General features: G+C 46.6%; 1 protein-coding gene across 1 annotated transcript in view; it reads left to right on the top strand.

Moving 5' to 3' along the window:
* Positions 1-8,049: 8,049 nt before the first annotated feature.
* LOC119389414 (papilin) overlaps positions 8,050-23,745 on the top strand; it is a gene marked incomplete in the record, with an annotated part of 1,122,639 nt that continues 1,106,943 nt past the window's right edge. The window contains 1 exon segment of the mRNA XM_049412048.1: positions 8,050-8,240. Within this exon segment, the coding sequence (XP_049268005.1) occupies positions 8,156-8,240 (85 nt within the window).

The raw sequence follows: 23,745 nt of genomic DNA, 5'->3' as shown, positions 1-23,745 counted from the left end.
CGGCGTCAAATGTGAGAACGGTGATAGTTCGAGGGTGGCTGGTGCGCAGTGAATTATGGCGTCGTGGCGGGAGAGAAAATCCCATCCCAGGATGGGATTTTATGCAGCAATTATGATGAACTCGACGTCGTACAGAACGTCCTGAATGACGACGCGAGAAGTGCATACTGCTGTAGGCCTAATACTCTGGGAGCTGGCGGTACGGAGGGACATCCCAGAAAGTGGCGTCGTCACTTTTCGAAGTAAGCGGCTAAGTTTTGCGTCCATAACGGATACGGCGGCTCCAGTGTCGACAAGGGCAGATGCGCGAACACCGTCCACAAACACGTCCATGGCATTCGATGGACTTCGCTGAGGGCTTTTACAGTTCGATAGCGTCGCAGCCCTTGCCTCGTGGACTGCGACGACTAGTTTTCCTGCTCTCGTGCGACAGAACGTGGCCGCATTGGTGACAGTGAGCGACGGCGTGGAGACGGAGAGTGGCGAGTGGATGGAGCTGGGCGTGACGTCGGCGACATAGGCGGGTCGTAGAATGCACGGCTGGACTGGCTGGTGGTGGTTGACGCGACTCGAGGCGGCTGCACGCGATGGCAGTAACGGGCCACGTGACCGGCATAACCGCATGCAAAGCAGATGGGCCGACTGTCGGGTGTGCGCCATCAGTTCGCCGGGGCAGGTCCCGCCCACGTCGCAGGATGCGATTGACGGGGCAGCTGCTGAAATGACTGCAAGGTGGGTTGCAGTCGGGGCCTAGGGATGACGGCAGCATACGTAGCCGGCACGCCCGCTTCGAAGGACGGAGGTCTAGCGGCGGCTTCGGCGTAACTCAACGGTGCAGCCGCAGGGATTGCCTAGTGCGTCCTGGCGACAACCTGAGCGTAACTCTGTGGCGCAGGAGCCGGAGGTTGCTGGTGGTACTCAGGCATCACCTCCGCGAGTTCCTGCTCAAACGCTCGGCGGATGGGAGGAAGAAGGGTAGTCGACGACTGTTGAACGTGCGGCGGGTGGGCGAAGGCCAGGAGAGAGAACTGGCGTGCGATTTTCTCGCGCACGAATGACTTCACTTCTGCCAGCAGCGTGGCCTGGTCATGTATGGCCTCCAAGCCAGCAAGCTCTTCGTCGCGTGATGGAGAGCGACGGGTCATCGAACGTTGCCCGCGGAGCTCCTCGTAGCTCTGGCACAGTGTTATGACCTCGGCCACGGTGGAAGGGTTTTTGGTGAGCAACATGGTGAAGGCATCGTCATCAATGCCCTTCATAATGTTCCGGATCTTGTCAGACTCGGACATGGTGCCGTTGGCTTTCTTACACAAGTCCAGGACATCTTCGATATAACTGGTGAAAGATTCACCAGCCTGCTGAGCTCGTTCGCGTAAGCGCTGTTCTGCTTGCAGCTTACGAACTGCAGGGCGGCCAAAAACGTTGATGACGGCGGTCTTGAAATCCGACCAAGTAGCAAAATCGGACGCGTGCTTGTTGTACCACAAGCTTGCTACTCCCGCGAGGCAGAAGACCAAGTTGCTCAACTTGCCTGCTTCGTCCCATTTGTTGGGTACGCTCACGCGCTCGTAAATTGCGAGCCAGTCCTCCACGTCGGTGCCGTCGGCGCCAGTGAAGATAGGTGGATCGCGGATGCGTGGGACACCGGGACGTGTGGTCGGTGTGGGAGGCGGCGTTTGCTGAGCGGCGTCTTGAGGCATGGTAGATGGCAGAGTACGGGAACGAAGCTCCAGGGGCATTGAATGGGAGCACAGCACTCTCCACCAATTTGTTAAGCTGTTTATTGGACGGCGCTCGGCGACAATGCACTATGGCGACAGTCAAGGCAAAAGCACGGGTTCTGAGCGCGAGCGGCGTTTAGAAGAGGACGACCCACTAGGAGCCGCTGGAGAGTGCAACCGTTAAGCAGTACCATTTGCTTCGCCACAATAAGTTTACCTCCCTGACCAGATAGTTAAAACTGTCAAGATGTTCACCTTCAAATAGAGTGTTTCTGTGAATAAAACATTTCTTTCTGTCTCTCCCTGGCCAACAGTGCTCCAAGACGGGACAGAGTTTCGACCTGGACAATGCAACGCTGGCCCGTGTAGAAAAGTGGGAAAAAGGAAACTCCTCGAATCCTGGTGCACACGCCGTGACAGCTCGACGTGCAACATCATCCGAGGCCTCCTGCCGGGCGTTTACAAGGACCTGTATGTTGAGTGCACCGGCCGAATTCCTTCATTTCTGTCGGTATGTACTGAAGATGCGATTGGCATAGGTGGCGTAATGTTTGTACACTTTATTGTTATTTTTGTTTCGTGAAGTAGCAGTATTTTTTTAAACTTTGTGCTCAAGGCTGTTCCTTTGGAAACTATACATGCTCATGCAATAAATATATTGAAAAATGTCCATTAAGAAAAGTTTCATGTTTTGCGGAATAGAGGTGCGCATTTCTTATGGAGCGGCCGTAAGCATACAAACTATCAGCGCCTAATAAGCGGGAGTAGGGCAATAAGCGCAGATTGAAATGTAGCTGTAATATTCAGTAATAATATTTTATAAAATTATCAATTTATTCGGGAGAGGTATTCTTGATACTGTCGTCGACAGTACCGATATTCGCTCATTTTAGTGACTAAATAGTTTTGAAAGATGGAGCAGAAGTAGAGGTATCAATTTAGACATGTATGGAAAAGTTTCGCGCGTTTTGCACTTTGTTCGCTGCGCGGAGGTATGTTTTTATTACAGAGCGGCTGGCTGACACCAGAGTACATGGTATCTTCCTATTTATATTGACTTCTTTGTGATATTGTCTTTATGTGGTCCGTTTAATTAGCGCTGCTCTTTCAAACTTCGTCGTTAATTTTATTGTTGACTATGCTGTAGGAACCTTGGTGTTCTCATGGACTGGCACCCTGCATGGGTTTAATGAGTGTGGCTTCAGCGTCATCAGCTTTCGTGTACATGGCATGATTTATAGTTCTCACGTACAACTTTCTTTTTTTGCTAAATTATGCAGGAAGAAATCGGCTGAACCCTTGCGTGGTCAATGAATCTGATGGATGGTCCTTCGTGGATGGTTCTGGACGACTACGCTTCCTTCGTTTGTTGTGCATGTGCATCCTTTTGCAACATTCTGGGCTTCATTTCGACACGCTGCGCTTAAAACTTGAGTGCTGTTGATTTCACGTGAGCTGTCTTCTGCTTTGTTTTTGGTGGCTTTTTGCATCTTTGTTTCTTCTTGTATCGTTTTCCCAAATGCTGGGTCATCAACGGAAAACTGCAGCTTATTGTGAATAAATGAAATAATAATAAGAAAAGTGTTCTCTTGAATTTTATCTGCTATAGCTATGTGGGAAAAAACACACAGTGACTCTGCAGTGCTTGCATGAGAATTCCTTCATGTTACCAACTCGTGACACGATCAGGATATAGTAAAGAATCTGTAACAGCGGAGCAAAGAGAAAAATATTCCTGATGCACCTCACTGAAAATCCGTCCGGACGGAGTGAGAAAATTCGTAAAATACTCCGGAGGTGTCACGAAAAAACTCCGGACAGCCGGAGTGAAAGAACAGCGAAAAATACTCCGAAGATGCCACGCAATATATCCGGTCAGCTGGAGTGAAAGAACCGCGAAAAATACTCCGAAGATGCCACGCAATAACTCCGGCCAGCCGGAGTGAAAGAACAGCGAAAAATACTCCCAGGATGGCACGCATGTACTCCGGCCCGCGGGAGTGAAATAAAAGCAAAAATACTCCGGAGGCGCCACGCAATAACTCCGGCCAGCCGGAGTAAAAGCTTTACTTTGCAAGTCCGGAGTATAAAATACTCCCAATGGGGGTGTCATCTAAAGGACAAGCATTTTACTCCCACCTGAGAGTTATTTTTTTACAGTGTAGGCTCCTAGGATAAAACTCGTGTCCTGAAGTATTACAAATGAAATTACGGTGTGTTCAATTCACTAAGCACATTGCGCTTGGTCGTGCAAGTTATGGCTGCCTCTTTAAATAACCTGGGTGGTTTGGCAGAATTGCGGCACCATACACAACGGTTTCGGAAATGCTGAGATGTTGGCATACATGAATTAAATATGTAGTACAGATTTCTTCGTCAGGGACTATGCCCTCATGTAGCCCGATTTGCTTAAAGTGCTGATCCGATCGACCACCGCATCACAAACGTTAATGTTTATTTCACGTGGGACCACTGCTGAAGCAATCGCTTGCCAGACAAACACCAGAAATTGGAAATGGGCGTTCTGCAGTGTTTCGATGGTGCACTCAAATACTGAACCCACGTAATAATTAAACGTCCTTCGCCTCAATATAGCAACGACTGGTCTCGCACGTGGCGTCTACATAGAGGTTGATGCTGCTCCGGGGTAATGAACTCGAAGGAACATTTATTTAAGAGAGTGATATCTAAACTGCCTGACTCTGCCGTTGCAACAACGCTGCTTGAAGACACAGTCTGCCAGCAATAAGAAGTTTCCGCAGTTAACCTCAACTTGTTTTTGTAGAGAGATGAAGCACCAAAATTATGGCAAGAAAAACTTGAAACTATGATCCGAGAGCGAATGCACAAGAGAAACTGAAATGACAGCTTCGGAGGGCAAGCGCTCAGATGCTTCGCGAGACTGCATGCCTTTTTGAAACCGCGCGCGGGGCTTGGCAGACCGGCAAAAATGCTGTCGGCATATCGCGGACGCGTCCAATGCAAATAACACTTGTGGAGGAATGGCATCGTCAAAACCACGACATGATTGTGAGGCATGCTGCATATTAATTTTCATCACCTCGAACTATTTAACGTGCTGCGCAGGTATATTCTTGCTTTTCGTATATCCCATCTTCGAGTTTAGCAGCGCGACAAAACAACACAATCTGATCCCCCCTTTCGAAGCGTGCATGCATGATCGAGTGCGGGCATCCTTCGCGATTGTACAGATGTATAGCTTGTTGTCCTTTTACTAGGAACATTATCGATGCTGTTTTCGTCATTCGTCTGAAGCTTGAGACGCCGAACGCAAACAGCGGAACAGCGCACGAAGCGAGTGTACGTTAGAGTGCCTCAATGTGCTCCTCGCCCGCCCCTCCGTAGAGAGTGGAGACATCAGAGAGTTTTAGTGCTGGGTTCCCGCGGGCTTGGGGGCGCGCGGGCCCTTGCGCTCTTTTGTATTCTCGGTGGATGCGGCTTGGAGTACAAAGGAACGCAAGAGCGTGTGTACGCAGGTGGCTTGGGGTCCCCAGTGCTAAAACTCTCTATCCTTTGACTGAACTCCTGTCACCAAAACCGGTTTTCGTAGCGCTGTCCGCCATTTTCACGCCGAGCGTGCGTGTCGAGACGTGGCTACAACGTGGCGGTAGTCGGCAGGAATTTGGTGCGGGGGTGAATTCTTTGAGCGCTTTCACGCGAAATGCCTGGCTTCTTTGTGCACTGGCGTAGCCAGAGGGGGGGGGGGCGGCAGACTGGGCTCGTGCCCCCCCCCCCCCTCCCGAGAATTTTTTCCCCATGGGATACAGAGGCACTCGACCCCACTTATCTGCTCGGACCCAATGTCGGATCACAAAGGTGCCCCCCCCCCCCTCGAAAAAAAAATTCTGCCTACGCCACTGGCTGTGCGCCACTGTGCTCAAACCACCCGATCAATGGTTGGCGTCTGTTCAACTTTCCTAGGGACCCAAAAAAGGAGAACTGTCCGGGTGGCTGAGATCAAGCGTGACAATTGGCAGCCTGCGAACACGCCATCCGTGTGCATTGTGTGTATTGCGCAATTCCCTCAAAATATTTGTTTGCTCTGCAATATTTTTGTAGCATGAGGGTGGTGATTGAAAGATTTTCCCTTAAACATCGCGTTCGAGAGAATGTTTGTTGAGGAGATACAGCGCGGTACGAAGTAACTTACAGGTTACGCCATCCCTTTGCTGTGAGTGTAAAGCATTCAGAAAACAAATCCCATTGTAAAGTTCTGCGCGAGTCTGTACCAGTTTTAGAAATAGAGTTTGGAATCCTAATTCGTACTCAGCGCACGCAAACTTGCACGTGGCGTGGAAGACTACCAAAGCTGTTTCTTTTCGTACGCCAAGAGGCTGGGACGGCATGCTGCGCGCTTCTCTAGTTATAGTAATGTGTTACCGGTTGGACCGAGAGCGTATTTTCGATGGAATCACCCCTGAAGGTTGTGACTGCATACCTAAACAAGGTTCCGCGGCCGAAGTTGGGAGGATGTTGTCAGCGACACGAAGAAGCTGTGGAAAAGCTGCTAATTTCAAACTCCGCGAGGCTGAGGCTGCGCGCGTGCAGCTGCGTCAAGTCGGAGCGAAGGGAGCTAATAGGCATGCGAGCAAAACATGTGAAGGAGTGAGCCTGCAGTGAACTTTGAAATCGTGTGTTGGTGTATTAGGCACAACTGAGACATTTTTGTTTCTCTTTGTTATGTATAATCTTTTTTTTTGCTTGTCAATTAAGTAGAGCCGGAGAGGAAGATTGCTATTTTACGTGGTGAAATTTATTAAATTGTCATTTTGCTAGCTTATTATCTTTAGCCTCAGAAGTTCTGCCAAACACGTGTACCAATTAAATGATAATAGATAACAAAGATGTGCAATTGGATCAAAATATACTGACAGCAATCACGTATTCATTGGTCATTTCTTAATTGGTTACATTTACTGTCGACATTTCCTCAAGTAACTTTATCATCATTGCTGCATAATGACTGTTTTGAACCAGCACAACTTCGCCGAGCAAATCTTCCTGAAGAGCGGAAATGCCAAGTAATGTGGTGATTCGAACCTCAATTACCCATTGCTCCACACTAAAGCCTAAGCAACGCGTTACATTACACCCGCAGAGCAAGATCAAACGGTGCCAAACGACGCCTTTTTTGTTTTGAAGTAAATAAACTATCACGCCAACAAGCGGTCGCGGGGCGTTTAAAGGTGGTTTCAGGCAGCAGCATATCATCGCGTGAAGCGGCGAATTTCATAGTGCAGTTAGACAGTAAGCTGTCAAAAATAATACTTAATAAACCATGATAACACATTAATGCATTTCCGGAGTATTATAGTCTGCGCAAAGCCTCCGTACCGCCTGCAAACGGCTCACACGCGCGCCGTCAATGCGCCCCTAGATCGGAGCCGGCGTGAAAATGGCGGACGGCGTTGCAGACGACGCGGTTGTCTCCACTCCCTACGGAGCGGTGGGCGAGGAGGACATCGAGGCACTCTAGTGTACGTTATGTAGCCGCGCCACGGCGGGCGACGAAGAGTCTCTGCCGTGACGTCATCCAGGCCTCCCGCCAGGTGGCGCCACCCCAACTTCTCGGGGCTAATACACAAGCGTATACTGAGTGCGCGTGCGGTGCCGATCGGTCACATGGAGGGTTCGCAAGCTTTTCCTTTTGTTTTCCTTCTTTATTTCTTTCTTTTACTTTCTCGTTATAAAAAGCTTCGGCAAAAATAAAGCGAACGCCTGTCAGAGGAAGCGAAATGGGAGGTTTTGGTCCCTGAACTCCATTTGACGAATGGCGTCACATAGTGAATTTACCTCCTTTCTCCCACGTAATTTTGTAGCGAAGAAAAATTGAGGACGCAGAACCTTATTACACCCACCTCATGAAACCGTGTAGTGTCCAGATGCAGGTAGTATTAAGGGGGATTGTAGCGCTTAAAACGCCCAATTAGGCTATTAGGCTAGTGTAGTGCGAGCTCGGAGCGAACTCATGTTCACAAGGAGCTGGGGCCATAGCACCCCTGGGCTCTGGATCCAGTGCATCAAGAAATGGCGACCGCATCTCATCATCGCAGCCCTGACGCAAATGTATCACCGCCGCAGCTACGACAGGGACTCGAGCGCGTACGACGGCCGCGGCTAATATACGCTGCGCCGCTGATAGCTGTCCCGCCGCTGGTCAGAGTCCAGCAATGGCGGCCGAGGGCAAAAGCGAAAGGCCTGTCAGTGGAGAGAGGGCTCTCAGCAAGGCGCCTTCGGCGTGTGCGCAAACAAAAGCCCGATAACAGAAACCGTGTCTCGTTTCGCGCGCGAACGGGGAGGTTGCTTCGCGGGGACCCTCGCTCACTAGACGCTTCGCACCGCTGAGTGCAGTCCACACAGCGAGTGCTTGCTGACGTTGAGCGACAGGCGAACGACGGAGGCCTGACGACGCCATGACCGCGCCCTCATTGTCGTGGGTCCTCGTCACTGCGTTGACGGGCTTTGGAGTACTGCCCGCTACGTTGACGACAGGGGCAGGTAAGCGGCGAAGCTGTTTGCCTTTTTAGCGCCTGTAAGGGGGAAAAAGCCGTTTTTTTGTTAAATTTTTAGCACACACAAGCCTGGCCAGGGTTTGAGCAAAGCCTTTGTCAAGCTTTGGCCAAGTGCTCTGGGGATAAGCTTACAGGCGAATCTGGCCCTGGATGCCATATTGAGAGAGGCCCTGTTCGTAGAAGGGTTCCTCAAGGGTAAATAGAGTATAACGCAACTACGTGTGTCAATGGCGCTCTCGTTTTCTTCGTTCGTGTTGCCGGCCTCAGATTACTTCATGCCTGTACTCATATCGGCTGGAATGGGAAGAGGTGAATTGTTGGAGTGGACCGCACTCCGTAAAGTTATGCTTGCCTTTAGTGTTGGCAACTGCTATCCAAGTATTTCGCTTGCAACCTGAACTGTGCAACCTGAACTGTTGTCCAAGTATTCCTTGCACAGTACTGTGCAACCTGCACGGCTTTTTGGTTTCGCGAAAATCTATTCAGAGGAAGCATAAAAATATACGACACACCTGGTCCGTTGCTGAACAAGTGCTGCACGGAAGTTTCCGGGCTTCCTCAAGGGCTCGCTTATTTGTGCGCGCCTAGTCATTTTAGCACAACCTTGAATTGACAAGCTTCCCTGAGATCACACGGCGCAGTAACAGCACCCCAGTCTTTGCGGGCAACATAACACTCCTCGAATGTCGAAAATCCATCATGAACGTTCATGTAGAAAATCACAATTGTTCAGCATTTCCCAATGGCTAAAATAAAATGAATGTAAAAAAATGAAGTTTTTTTACAACTATATATCAGGGGCGTAGCCAGGGGGGGGGCTTATGGGGCTACAGCCCCCCCCCCCCCGAAATTTTTCGTTCTCTCATACACCACCGACCGGGAGCGTAACCCGGGGGGATGGGATTCATTGGGCTTCAGCCTTATTATTATTTATTTAATTATTTATCTTTTTGAGACCCTCAAAATGTTAGCAAAAGCAAGTTTGATATCGGGCTCTACACAGATGAATCAAAAGTGGATGCTCAGACAGAACATTAACTGCTAACTCCTCCTTGAATTCCTCCGCTAGGCTACATGTTTATGTCTATGAACGATTTGAAGCAGAGACGAAGGTTTCAGGTGGCTTGGCTGGACAGGTACCGATGGCTTAGCTACTCATCGCTTCAAGAGTGTGCGTTTTGCCGAGTGTGTGTCCTTTTTAGCAGAAGTGAGGTTGGCAAGGGCCAACATGCGCGCACTGGGGCCCTCGTATCCAAGCCATTTCAAAAGTGGAAGCACGCCCTCGAAGTCGTAGGTGCACATGAAGCCACTAAATATCACACTGACGCTCAGCTGGTAGCCGATAAGTTTCTTCAAACTTTCTCAGGATGTGTGCCCAGTGTTGTTGATCAACTGGAACATGGCAGGCAAATTAAAATAAGAGAGAACCGAAGAAATTACAGCCTATTGTTGAGACAGTTCTCTTTTGCGGGCGGCAACATCTGGCTCTCCGTTGCCATGGAGACAGTGGTCCCATGGATTCTAGCACAGCCTCCTCTACAAATGCAAGCAACTGCAGAGCGCTGCTTCGCATGCGAGCGGATTGTGGCGACACAGATGTAAAAAAAGCATATGGAAAGTTGCGCAAATAATGCCTCGTATTTAAGCCTAGATGTAAAAAACCAAATTATAGACATCTCTGCTGCAATCATCAAGGTAAGCCTAGTCGCAAAAGTAAACGCTGCAGGCTGCTTCTCCGTACTTGCTGATGAAACGACGAATATTGCTGGTATCGAGGCTTTGTGCTAATTCACGACCAAAGTGACCGCAGGGCCCTCATCGACACCATCATAAGGTTCCTTACAGACATTAGAATTAATACGCAGCATCTCCGTGGTCACGGCTACGATGGTGCAAGCTCGATGGCCTGCAAAACGAATGGTGTTCAAGCTGCTGTTCGGGAGAAATATCCAGCCGCACTCTACACTCGTTGCGCCAGTCACTCCCTTAATCTAGTTCTGTGTGCGGCATGCTCCATGACAGACATCCGACACTGTTTTGGGACTCTAAAGGCGACGTCAGTCTTTTTCCGTAAATCTTCTAGCCGCTCACACGTTTTGCGAAAAATGATAAGTTTGAGATGTCCTGAGTCTACAAGGCAGCGCCTTTTGGGACTATGCGAAACGCGCTGAGTCGAGAAGCACGATGCATTGCTTTCATTTGTGAGCATCTTTGAGCCGTTGATCGCAGCACTAGAGGCGATTAAGTTTAACGGAAATGGCGAAAGTCCAGTGCAGGCAAACAGTCAAATGTTGGCACTCTTGTCACCAGCGTTCCTTGTAAACCTGCATGTGGCGGAGCACGTGTTAGCACTGACTTTGCCACTGTCAAAGAAGCTTCATACGAGGAGTATCGACATGAGCGCTGCCGCTGACGACATAGAAGCGGTACAGCAGACAACTGAAAATGACCGCAAGAACGCGAATGCTTCTTTCTCAAAAATATTGGCACAAGTGCAGGTATTGGCAGAAAAACTCAATGTGGAGATCACCAGCCGTCGAGCCGGTGTCCGGAAGCAAAACCTTGGGAACAATGCATTCGAGAGCGCGGAAGAATATTTTCGCAGAACCCTGTTCATTCCGTTCATGGACCACGACTAGCCCAGTTAAACCAACGGTTCGAGAAGCACAGGGCCCTTCTAAAGGACTTTTCAGTAATTGTACTATCCGCAGTACCACCGATGCAAGATGATCGGGATGAAGGAGCAGAAAATCTCCTGACCGTTTTTTGCGCATGACGTTAAAACGAGGGCTGCTTTGGGAGAACTGCGACTACGGTGGACAAAGTGGGCGAACAAAGCAGCAAACCAGCGCCCCAATAGAGAAACCGATGCCCTCTCTCATTGCGACAGGAGGTTCTATCCGAATGTGTACAAGCTACTCCGGATTCTAGTCACCCTTCCAGTGACCACTGCCAGCGCAGAGATAACGTTTTCAAGCATGAGGGTACTTAAGAACTACTTGCGCTCCACGATGTCTGAGGAACGCATGGTTGGCCTGGCACTTCTGTGCGCCCACAGAAGTGTCGGCATCAGCGTGTCGGAAGTCATTGACCGCTTCGCTAAGCTTCCTCGCCGGCTCAACTTTGTCCTTTGATACCGAGCAGGACAAAAATCAGCGCAAACGAAAGGAAAAGACACTGCTGTTCCGGAGTTCTAGTCAATGTCACCACCTTTTAAAGCAGTGAGGATTTTGTACCTTTTAGCAGTTAACACCGTGACCTAATATAAGCATACGAATACGGGTATCAGGTGGACATTAACAGCCAATCGACAGCTTCACCTTGTTCACTGAGAGGTCGGCATACGCGGTGTTACCAAACAAAATCAGCTATTGGGAAACCGTAATAGCGGTATTGTTTGTTACTTTCATTTGTCGTTTTTGTTCTTCATTGCTTTTTGAACTAGAAGCGACAACTGTACTTTTTTATTGAGTGCACAATAGTGGTTCGCACTTTTAAGAGTTTTGGAATAGTTTCTTTCGTTATTTCTGCGTTCTTCCTTTATAGTTCTGTCCACATGGTGCGTCCGAGACAGCAGCTTGGCCCAAGGACATATCAGTTTCTGTGATTGTGCAGCATGTTCTTTTGCCTTATTTTGGGCATTATGTATACCGATCATTGTTTAGTTCCGTATATTGATTGCATATTTAAATGTAGATTTGTGATGTTTTCTGTAAGCATACGGCGCACTGTTTCCGGTGACATGTTTTGCCCGTATTCGAGGTGTACTTCCCCATTCTTGTTTTTCTCTGGCCGCACCATTTGTGCAAAAAGATGAACATTTTGCGTAAACAATCTGCATTAAAATATTTGACTTCGTCATGGCCATTTTGTGGACTTCACTTTTTTGTTATCAGGCGCTTCTTCGGTTGAAAACTGATGCAGTTCCAAAGTTTACGTGATATTTGCCGTACCTCGTCCACAAAAAAAAAAATTGAAAGAATTCAAGACAATTATTTCTGGAAAGATTCTGCGGGCATGCCAACATAATAATTTGATGAAAAAACTAATTTCTTACTCGTTCTTTAGAGTGCACAGCATTCAAAAAGTGATTTGCATCATCTAATACAAATTGTCACCGGTAACACATGCTATTCATATGCTTAGTCGTTCGAAAAATTCAAGGAGGTCGCGCTGCAACGTCAGCCCCCCCCCGAACAAAATTCCCGGCTACGCCACCGCTATATATATATATATATATATATATATATATATATATATATATATATATATATATATATATATATATATATATATATATATATATATATATATATATGAGGCGTTTTTTTTCAAAATGGGTCAAATCCATCCAAAGAGAATTTGAGAAAACGGCAAAAATTTGCTGTGCAAACTAAATACAACGCTGTCAAAGCTATTCTATGATATGTTTTACATGTCGGCTAGGGGAAGTTTCTTGCCACAATCAATTAAAAAATATGCAGCGGATTTCACCATTATTAGCATGATAACTTTGGATTTGGCTCATTTAGAATTGAGACATGGAATTCAATGCGGTTCTCTTGAAAAAACTTTATTGAAATTCGGGCAGTGGCACATTCTTGCTTCGTCGGCGTCGACATTGCTTCTGTTCACGATGTCGTCGACGTCTCGGGACCGATCTCTCGCCGATCTCTTCACTTCCATCAGAATGCATGATAATCCAGCTCCGAAAGGGCAAAAAAAAAAAAAACTTGCACAAACACCCAGAAAACAGGTAGTCAGGCTAGGCGGGAAATCACACGGAGGCTTCCACGTTCGCCGAATCACGTGATCGCCGAAGCGCTCTACTATCGGCATACTGGATTTGACTCATTTCGATCCATACAGCGCATGGGTCTGGCCAATTTCGTTTTGAAACGGGATCTGTGAGCACACGTAGCTGTTGGTATTTGACTCATTTCGTTCCGATCTCTCTTTTAGAGGAAACTTGAGAGAATGTAGTTTCGGTTGAATAGAGAGCATAAAAAATCGCGCACTTAACTTATATGTGCCAAAGATTGGGGGCCCCCAAACACGTGTTCTAGTATAATAAACGGGCAATCTTATATCAGTACAAAGAAATTTTTCACTGATCAAAAATACAGCACTGTGTGATATCACCGTGTGTCAGTCATTGGCAAGTGAGGTGGCTTAACGGGATACATGTGTAAGTACATAGCGGCAACGATAGAAATAGCCATAAGCGTTTTCATACAAAGACAGTAATGACAGTCGGTTCGTGAATGATACGCGTTCAAGATGACAAAACTGACAAAAAAAGTAGTAACAGTAAAATACCTGAACAGTGAAAGTAATAATGACGGAAATACAGCGGTGACATTGAGCAGGATTACAAAACTTCTTGCTTTTTCACTATCTACATTCTTAGTAGAACGCACTTTTGGAAGACAAATGCCGCTGTCATCCTACTGGGTTGCAAAAGAAGCACACTTGTTGCTGTTGAACAAGATAAATCACACGGAAGGAAGACATGTCAGTGTGCCTGCATCCTCATTGATACCATCCGTTAGAGTGTTAAACTTGAATATCAGATATGATTCCCGGAGCTCGCGGTCATGATTTGAGCGAAAACCAGATTCAAGAATGGTTGCTTTCATTTGGTCGAAAGAGTGGCCTGGCATACACTGCTGTATTTTTGATCAGTGAAAAATTTCTTTGTACTGATATAAGATTGCCTGTTTATTATAATAGAACACGTGTTTGGGGGCCCCCAATCTTTGGCATATATAAGTGCGCGATTTTTTATGCTCTGTATTTCTAGACGAAGGCCGGTCCCACGGCCGAAACGTCGAAATAAACTGTGCTCCGTACGTCGTGTCTCAAATACCTTCCTACAGTACCAGGGCCTGCGTGATACTTCCCATAACCCTATATATATATATATATATATATATATATATATATATATATATATATATATATATATATATATATATATATATATATATATATATATATATATATATATATATATATATATAGTTGTAAAAAAAGCTTGGAAAGTAATGTTATGTAGGAAACACAAATATTTATTTTCTGGTAGCAGTGCCGGCTGGCGCTCCAGCCTTCTTCGGAGGATATAAGTGAAGTGACGTGACACAACCCGCAGCTGCCCAGTTCTGGCGGCCAAATGCAGCGTTCAAAAATAACCACAGCGGCAAGTGCTGGGACATTCGTGGGCGGCTGCAAAACGAGGGACAAATTACAAGAGGAAGGAAAAGCCGCCGGATGGGTTATCGCCCCTTCGTGAGGTAGATAGGACGGGAGGTCTACGCAAGGTGAAACGAGAAGAGTTGCCGCTTCTACACATTACGCTGTAGATCAGATTCGTACAACTCGCTCCAGCTTTGTGTAAACTTTCGCCACCTTATAAGGCTAAAACTATCGCCCCTCATTTTTCCACTTCAGAAAAATAAATAAATATAAATAATAAAATTATACGGAAAAATAAATAAATAAGAGGTAATTAAAAACAAATAAGTAAAGCGAATTGAAAATAGTACAGAAAAAAAGTTCGGCCGATCCCACGCTTTGTGGGAATCGGTTTCATGCGAAGCAATCAGCGAGTAGTTGCCTATGCTGAATTTTTTGGCTTTGAGGCAATCGTTACGAGGTGTATCGACGTGTTTTTGGAAGCGTAGTAGTTGTGTGCACGTAGTCGCCTTACCAGGCACGTCGACTACAGTGGCGTTTAAAGGGCAACTTATGGTCTGGCGTAACATCAACGCAGAGCACAGACGTGGGTATTATCGAAACGAAGTGCACTTTATGGTTCGATGATGTGAAAGTCATACGTAACTTTCGTTGCGCATTCCTCCAGGATCGAGGAACGCTTGAATATATCTTGCGGAATCGTAGGAATAAAAATGCAGCGCTTATTATACTTCTATGAAAGCGGAGCCAACACTGGAAACACAATTGACGTTAACCCAGCATGACGCCTATATCATAGCAGAACATATGTAATGTTTATTGCTTTGTTATAAAATTTGATAGCCAGCACTGCAACCACAAGTCACGCTGCACCGACATTACGCCTGCATAGGGTCTTTTTCCAAGGCAGTTTCAAGACCTGGCGTGTCTCTGTGGTAGAATACCTGACTGACACGCAGCATGCTTGGGTTCGATTCCTGCTGCCATCCTGATTTTATTCTTTGCATTCATCTGGTCAGCGCTGCCGATGTCGGTTTTTTTTATGCTCTCGCATTTAAATTACCAATGTCTGTTCTCGCCGCTCCTGGGAAGGTATAAACTGTCAATCACCTGTGGCGCCACTTATGAAAAAATTTCAATGAAGAGACTAGTGTCCTTAGACATCAGAATTATTAGAGTGTCTAATGCGCTTTCTAATGCACACCTAATGAGAATCTGCTAGGAATTGGTCACCGTTAGTCTATAGAGTCCTGATGTATGAGTTCTCATGAGCATTGTCTAGTGTTAGCCTAAAGAGTCCTAATGTACAAGTTTCTAATAGTCCAGCGAAATGCGATCGAACATATGCATTAAGTTTGCATTAAACACCATATTGCAGACTTCGGCCTGCAACAGCATGTCTGCTGCACAGAAGTCAATAAATCTTTTTGTGGTTAATAATACGAAAGTGTGTACACATTAGAGGATTGTAACGTAAATGCCAGCACACCATTTCCAGCAATGACTAGATCACCATTGTTCTTTACAAGTAGCAGTCTTCAAAGTCAATATATATTCTTGTAGCTCTATGACACTCGCATGTGGAAACTAGCGCTACACTGGGGTTGAGAGCTGGGCTAGTTGGTGAGATATCATAGGTAATAGGTAATCGCTATGGTGTAGAATTAGTTTTTTCGGCACCCAACAAGCGTAATAAAATATGTTCCAAACTAGACCGTAAAGTTTCCATAGCAGCAAGAACTAATGCCGGTACTTGTACGATAAATCACACAACAAAGTTTGTTAAGTGTAGCTTATCAGTTGTGTATTGCTTGCCGCTATCATGTGGAAAGGTATACATCGGCCAGACGGGTCGTTGTTTGAACACACGACTTTTAGAACATAAGCGGTCATTGGGAACTAACATTCATTCTCACATAAAGGGACACTGTTCTCAGTGTGGCTGCTCGCCACTGTTCAGTGACACAACCGTAGTCTTCCGTCATGGTAACCAACTAACCAGAGAAATTGTCGAAGCCTTTCACATTAACAAAAGAAAAGATGGCTGCATTAGTCAATCATCAGTTTCGTTAAGTAACCGAGAAGCCAGCTTCCTCGAAGGACTTTAATTGAAGTTAGTGTTTGCATACTTTGCTTCATGTTGTTTTCAAATCTGTTTCAAGCACGTGTGAATTCCCGCCAATGTATTTTATATTGATGTTACCCAGCGCTGACATTTGTTATGTCATCTTAAAGTGTCTAAGCATAACTACCGTGTACTATCGCTTGAGTGTGCGCAAAAAGGTTCTTTTGGCAATGATTCAGTGTTCGTAGTTCATTTCTGTGTCGCTAGGGATTTGGGTTATATATGAAGTGCTGCTTCTGAAATAAAATTAGTTGCGAGTGTAGCGAGTGTCGTGCTTCTTGTCCTCTTTGTCCCCGTCGAATTTGCGCTACTACACCATACGTTAAAATGATATCTCACCAACTAGCCCAGCTCTCAACCCTACTGAACTTCATTTCTATTACAACGGGCCCTTTTATATGTTCTAACAACTTCAACCAGTATGAACCCAGCTCCCTGGCCACAGTCTTAGCAGTATGTGTTTGCAAGGCAAGGGTGGCATCCTGGAATGCCAGATACAACGTTTGCCCCAAGGAACTCGAAATAATGTGTGGTTTTCTTCAACCTTCCTCGACACACTCAAGACGAATATGCCGGATTGTCAAATCCGAATTGTGGAGACAGGCAAGACATTTCAAGGAATCTCTGAGGATAGCGTGTGCCATACGTTACGACAGGGAGCCCAACAGACGCTTCAAGGAATGGTGCAGGACGTCCAACAATTTGGCGGATTGGTTATGGGACAACACGAGACCGCACTTGCCAAAACCGAAGAAGACGCAACCTTCAGAAGGAAAAGTGATCGTTCTGGGGGATGTTTCAGTTCCCGAAGACTACAGAAAAATTCTTGGACTGGGTCCGAAGTTCTGTTTCGAACCGTCGTTCTCTCCACCGGAAAAAGTGGCACTGGTCAAGTCCATGGCGCGTCGTGTGTCGGAAGAGGAGCGTCCAAGATTCATCACCGAGTGCGTCGATGTGCTTTCCAGGACAATAACCAGCGACAGAAAACAACATCACGTAAGAAATTTAGTGAACTTTGGTCTAAAAAACAGCTTGCGTTTTCTTACGTCAGATAAGGAAGGTTGTTTGGTTGTCATACCGGATGGTCTCTTTCAAGAAAAGGCGTTGGCAGCCGTCGAGAAAAATTTTGTCCGTGTAGACATAAAAGCAAATAAGGTTAAGCAAAAGGCTCTCACTTTACTGGAGAACAGTAATTTTGAACGCCTTGCATCAGCAGTGAAACGCGCAGGTAGCTTGCATCTTGAGTTATTTTTTGCGGCAAAGACTCATAAAACTGGTGTTCCATTCCGAGCCATAGTATCCGAAAGGGACTCGTGGCAGCTATGCTTGTCTTCGTATCTTCAGTGTCACCTTAAGACATTGAAGGTCTCGGATCCTTTCAGTCTGCCAAACTCTGAGGCGTTAGTTTCGTATTTAAGCACGCGTAACCCAGGAAGATGCAGTTTCTTCAGCATAGACATACAAGATATGTATTACAACATTCCGCATGGTCCGCTATTGTCAAGTGTAAAGCAATGTATAACAGAAGAAAACGATGAGTTAGAGTTTGTGAATAAGTGTGGTGTATCGGTGGATGCTTTTCTTGAATTGTTAACCTTTTACCTTAGGTCGACATTTGTTATGTGGAACAAGGCTATGTACTGACAGAAATCCGGTATCACAATAGGCTCGAAAGTAGCCCCGGTTTTAAGCACAATTTATTTAGCAAACATGGACAAGGCAATAGATTTAAACCTTAATGGGCTTGCACTGAAAGTGTTTCGGTTTGTAGATGATTTTTTGGTTTTTATTGAATCGCATGGTCGAGATGAAATTGTCGCAGAAGTTTTGAAAGTCTTCAGGAACAATAGCCAGGGGCTTGATTTTACTTTTGAATTACCAGACAATGACAAACTGCAGTTTTTGGATGTTGAGTTAGATGCCGCAGCAGAACATGTATGCTGGTCATGCAATCCGCAAACGGAAAAACCCTTACTTAGCTACCGTTCGGCACATTCTAAAGTCGTAAAGAGTGGCATAGCATTTTCATGTTTGAGAGCAGCCCTAACAAAGTCATGTCCAGAAAAAATTAGCGAAAGCTTCAACCAACAAATTATCAGGCTAAAAAATGCTGGGTACGAAAAGCACGTGTTGTGTAGATCAGCCAACAAGCTGATTAGTCATGCACGCGACAACTTTCAGAAAAAAATGACAAGTAATGAAAACAGAAAGAAGATAGTGTCAGTTCCATATGCGCACAAGATTGCCCATAACTTAAAAAACGTAGGTAATCGCTATGGCGTAGAATTAGTTTTTTCGGCACCCAACAAGCTTAATAAAATATGTTCCAAACTAGACCGTAAAGTTTCCATAGCAGCAAGAACTAATGCCGGTAGTTGTACGATAAATCACACAACAAAGTTTGTTAAGTGTAGCTTATCAGTTCTGTATTGCTTGCCGCTATCGTGTGGAAAGGTATACATCGGCCAGACGGGTCGTTGTTTGAACACACGACTTTTAGAACATAAGCGGTCATTGGGAACTAACATTCATTCTCACATAAAGGGACACTGTTCTCAGTGTGGCTGCTCGCCACTGTTCAGTGACACAACCGTAGTCTTCCGTCATGGTAACCAACTAACCAGAGAAATTGTCGAAGCCTTTCACATTAACAAAAGAAAAGATGGCTGCATTAGTCAATCATCAGTTTCGTTAAGTAACCGAGAAGCCAGCTTCCTCGAAGGACTTTAATTGAAGTTAGTGTTTGCATACTTTGCTTCATGTTGTTTTCAAATCTGTTTCAAGCACGTGTGAATTCCCGCCAATGTATTTTATATTGATGTTACCCAGCGCTGTCATTTGTTATGTCATCTTAAAGTGTCTAAGCATAACTACCGTGTACTATCGCTTGAGTGTGCGCAAAAAGGTTCTTTTGGCAATGATTCAGTGTTCGTAGTTCATTTCTGTGTCGCTAGGGATTTGGGTTATATATGAAGTGCTGCTTCTGAAATCAAATTAGTTGCGAGTGTAGCGAGTGTCGTGCTTCTTGTCCTCTTTGTCCCCGTCGAATTTTGCGCTACTGCACCATACGTTAAAATGATAGCGCTACACTGTCAACCTATTTACAATGGCGCTGGAACCGGGAGGGCGGTGGGGACCGTCGCCCGCACAGGTTGAAAACCAGTGGGGACATGCCCCCACACTAAAGCCTGTTTCACTGCCCCCTCCCCCCCGGCCTTCTTCTTCCCTGGAACTACCCGTGAGGCTAGAGACTGCTTCCGCCTGCCTGTGGCTTCTGAGAATCTATTTGTCGGTGGTTTGTTTGCGTAAACCGCCCTGCCTGTTTTCTTCTGGTTCAACGTATCTTCCGTTATGAAGTGGTTCTCAAGGAGGTAAAAGCTGGCGCTCTATTCTGCAGCTTTTTCAGGACCACATCCCAATCTGTAATGACTAAACATTTCATTTTCAACTTTTTCCTTCAGTAAGTGCATTAGTTTCCTAAGCAAGGCACCGCCAGATTCATGGCCTATCCGCCGGAGTGGGTTACGCCAAGATGCTGAGGAACCAACCAACCAACCAACATCCCAGCGCCTCGACTATAGAATGTCTCTCGTTGTCTCCCTCTTTCCTTGTTCCTATCCAAGCCCATGAAAAGCAATAAGATAAAAAGGTCGGTGTAAGCGTGTTCCCACATAAGCATGATTTTAACCATGAACCTATAAGATCGCGTAGCCCGAAGCTTCTTTCTGGGGGGTCCGAGCTCCTTTTATTTATGTTCTTGCGTGTGTTTGTATGTGTGTGCGTATGTATGCACATACAAATTGTAATTCTTTTGGGGCGTTTGCGTGTTGAACCCCCCAAACCTTCTACTGGCTCCACCACTGAACTTATCGCTTGAAATGTTCTTTTTCTTCCGGTTCTTCCACACATAATGATCGTAATGAAAATCGGAAAGGGAAAGCGCGGCCCGCGGTCTTGTTGCTAAGGGTTGCGATCGAGAAGCTCTTTACCAACTCATCAGGCATATCAGCCTCCAAGCATACGGCGAGCTTTCATGGGCAGACGCCGGGACGAATGGGCAATTTGAAAAAAAAAGGACTTTCCTGCAAGGTTTCTTCCTTTTTTTGAAACCAGAAACTGGTCCACAGAGTACTTTTTTCATTAAAGTGTGTTTCCCCTCCTGATTTTTCCCTTGACATGGATACTTTCCGAACGACATGCTCGCCGACCAGCGTGCGCGTAGGATGGGGGCTGACTACGAGGCACGACGTTCCCAAAGTAATTTTTGAAAAGAGTTCGAGGTGTGGGCGTCTTCACTGGAAGGGGGAGGTGTCACGTATGAACTCACTGTTGCTCACCACATTTGCGCTCCTTGTCCGCACACAAAGTCGCCTTTTCGGAAGCGCTTGCTGCAAACACGTGCACGGGACTTCGGTTCAGTGCCCTTTCTAAGCTTTATGAGCCATATGCGTAGTGATGTTCGTTATCCTTAAAGTAAAACCGTAAAGATGAAATTACACCCTGCTCTTTTGTATGCGTGAAGCATTAATTGTGGAACACAGCACCAGAGCACCGTGCCGCCGAAAACATTGGTTATGCTTTCAGAGCTCCCTTAAAACATCTATGAGGCAGCTAGGTTGAGATGCTAACCACAGGGTAATTCCATGGATTTCTGTCAAAAATAACTCGCGGACGCCACCACAAAAACATATCCATCATCGTGCGTGCGTGACAGGGCTGTGCTTTAGAGCGCAGCTTTTAGGCGCCCGTTCCTGCGTTGAGCGGAGTCGCCGTCGGTGGCGTAACCGAGAGGCATGAAAAGGTAATCGATACACATGAGAAAAAAAAATGCCCAGGATCGAAGGGGACTTGAAACAGGCCCTGGCAGTCGAGTGTTGTACCACTGGGCACCTTGAAACTCATTTGCAAAAAGACCCTACGCAGGCGTCATGTCGGGCAAGGAATCGCGTTAACCTATGTGTTGAGGTGTTTATTCGACGGCACTCGGCGACGATGCGCAATGGCTACAGTCAAGGAAAAGCACGGTCTCACAGCGCTAGCGGGAGGAGCCAAAGAGGACAACCCACCAGAAGGCGCTAGAGAGCGCAACCCATTACACACTTCCAAGGCTTCGCTACAATTACCCCGGGTACGAAAAGGGAGCCGCCCGGCGACCAAACAGCTTGTCATCGACGCGAATAACGCGTCCGCTGCTCTACCACTGAGCTACGGCAGCGGTCATCCTCTCGTCCAGGTTCGGTCGCAGGTTCGGCCCCTGCCGGCGGCAAGTTTTTTCGTCCACTTTACTTGCTTCACATTTATATTCTAATTACTACAGATAACAGCCCTCCACACTTTCCTTGGCATTGTTGTCTGTTAGTTCTCATTAATGTTGCGTCTAACACAGAAAAACGAGCCCTTATTAGTCAGCTTCTTTCCTTCAATGTCTGTTCTGGCCGTTCCTGGGTTGATATAAACTGTCAATCATTTGTGGTGCATACCCGTACACCGCGGCCCATGGTATACGGGTATGTGCCACACGTGTATGGAGTACAGGGTTTGGCGACATACGCGACAGCATTTTTACGTTATTCGTGTCATTACCAGACAGTCAGATTTGTGAAACGCTCTTACCCTCTCGTGCAAATTTTGGTTCACACCAAGTTAAGGAGGCTATCACGAGAGCAGCCAGACGTAGGCGGATAGATAGATAGATAGATAGATAGATAGATAGATAGATAGATAGATAGATAGATAGATAGATAGATAGATAGATAGATAGATAGATAGATAGATAGATAGATAGATAGATAGATAGATAGAAACGCTCGAAGGGCCTTGGTTTCGCTAAGAAATGCTTTCTTTTCTTTAAGAAAAAAGAGACACGCAGCTTAATGCCTGCGGCACGAATCTGGTCTTTTTTCACTCGCTCAATCGGTTATTTGGCCTCCCGTATGTCCGAACTCAGCTATGTATAAATAAAAAGTCACAGTTTCGCCGCAAGGGCGAAGCAATGAATGCGATAGCAAGAAATTAATGCTATACGAAGTGAGGCTCGCCAATGGATACTCTCAGTTTGAACAGCGTTCCTGTTGCAAAGGCGGCCGAAGCAGCGAAGGAAACTAGCGTGCTTCAACTGTCGAGCTGTGACACTTGATAGTTCGCGCTCATCTTCTGTTTGTTCGGTTAGCGGCGTCCCTTCAGCTCGAGTGACTTTCGTACGCTCGGTAACATGAGCGCGGACATCACGGCGAAAGTGTGAAACATTCCTCTTCCCCTCACCGCGAGAAAACCGCGCGAGCAGACAACGGAAGGGCAATGTTCTCGCTGCGCAAATATAAGAAGCGAGCGAGCTCGACGACGAATTTTAAATGCGCCCGTCGCGCTGCTAGCGCCATCTCGCTGGTAATGTAGAAAGCTTATTATCGCCTGCCGTCTGTGAGTCCGTCCAGCGGTAAAGGGTATGTCTATAACGCTCGCCGTTAGCTACGTGAGGGATCTGCGTTTCGTGCGTAGTGGATAGCGCTACTCGCTGCGGAACAAGAGTCCCTGGTTCGATTCCGCGCTTCGGAAGCTTTTTCTGAATTATTTTTCTTTGGGGCTTTTATATAATATAACATACTTATACATATACGGTGCATGACGGCGACGGCGACGGCAAATCCAGCCGAGACTGTCCATATAATTGCTATCGCATAAAAAAAATTAATATTTTTCTCAGTGCTACGGTTCATCACGGAGGCAGGTGAGTCGCCCGGACTTTTGTAGCTTCGGTGGGAGAGTGATTTGAATTTGGTAATGAAATAGGACTCAACGGTCACAACGGAAAGGTGCCTAGGGAAAAAAAAATCATTGACAATGCAAGTGCTCGCTCTTCGGGCCGAGGGGTGTCAATAGAAGAAAAATGTGCGAATAAAGATAGAACATCAAGGACAAATTTAATCCTGACGTACCGCACCGCAGCCCCTGGGGTAAACTCCACACTAGTGGTTCTCAGCCATGGATGTTTAGGGGACCCCTTGTGGGCCGGTGGGAGTGATGAGCAGGGGCGTAGCCAGGGGAGGGGGCTTATGGGGCTTCAGCCCCCCACCCCCCCCCCCCCCAGAAATTTTTCGTGCTCTCATACCCAACAACCACGCGGACCCGGTTGGTTGGGATTTATGGGCTTCAGCCTGGGTACACTTATTTGATT

This window comes from Rhipicephalus sanguineus, chromosome 1 (genome assembly GCF_013339695.2).
Source record: "Rhipicephalus sanguineus isolate Rsan-2018 chromosome 1, BIME_Rsan_1.4, whole genome shotgun sequence".
Classification (NCBI taxonomy): Eukaryota; Metazoa; Arthropoda; class Arachnida; order Ixodida; family Ixodidae; genus Rhipicephalus; species Rhipicephalus sanguineus.
This window is presented reverse-complemented; position numbering and strand designations above follow the sequence as displayed.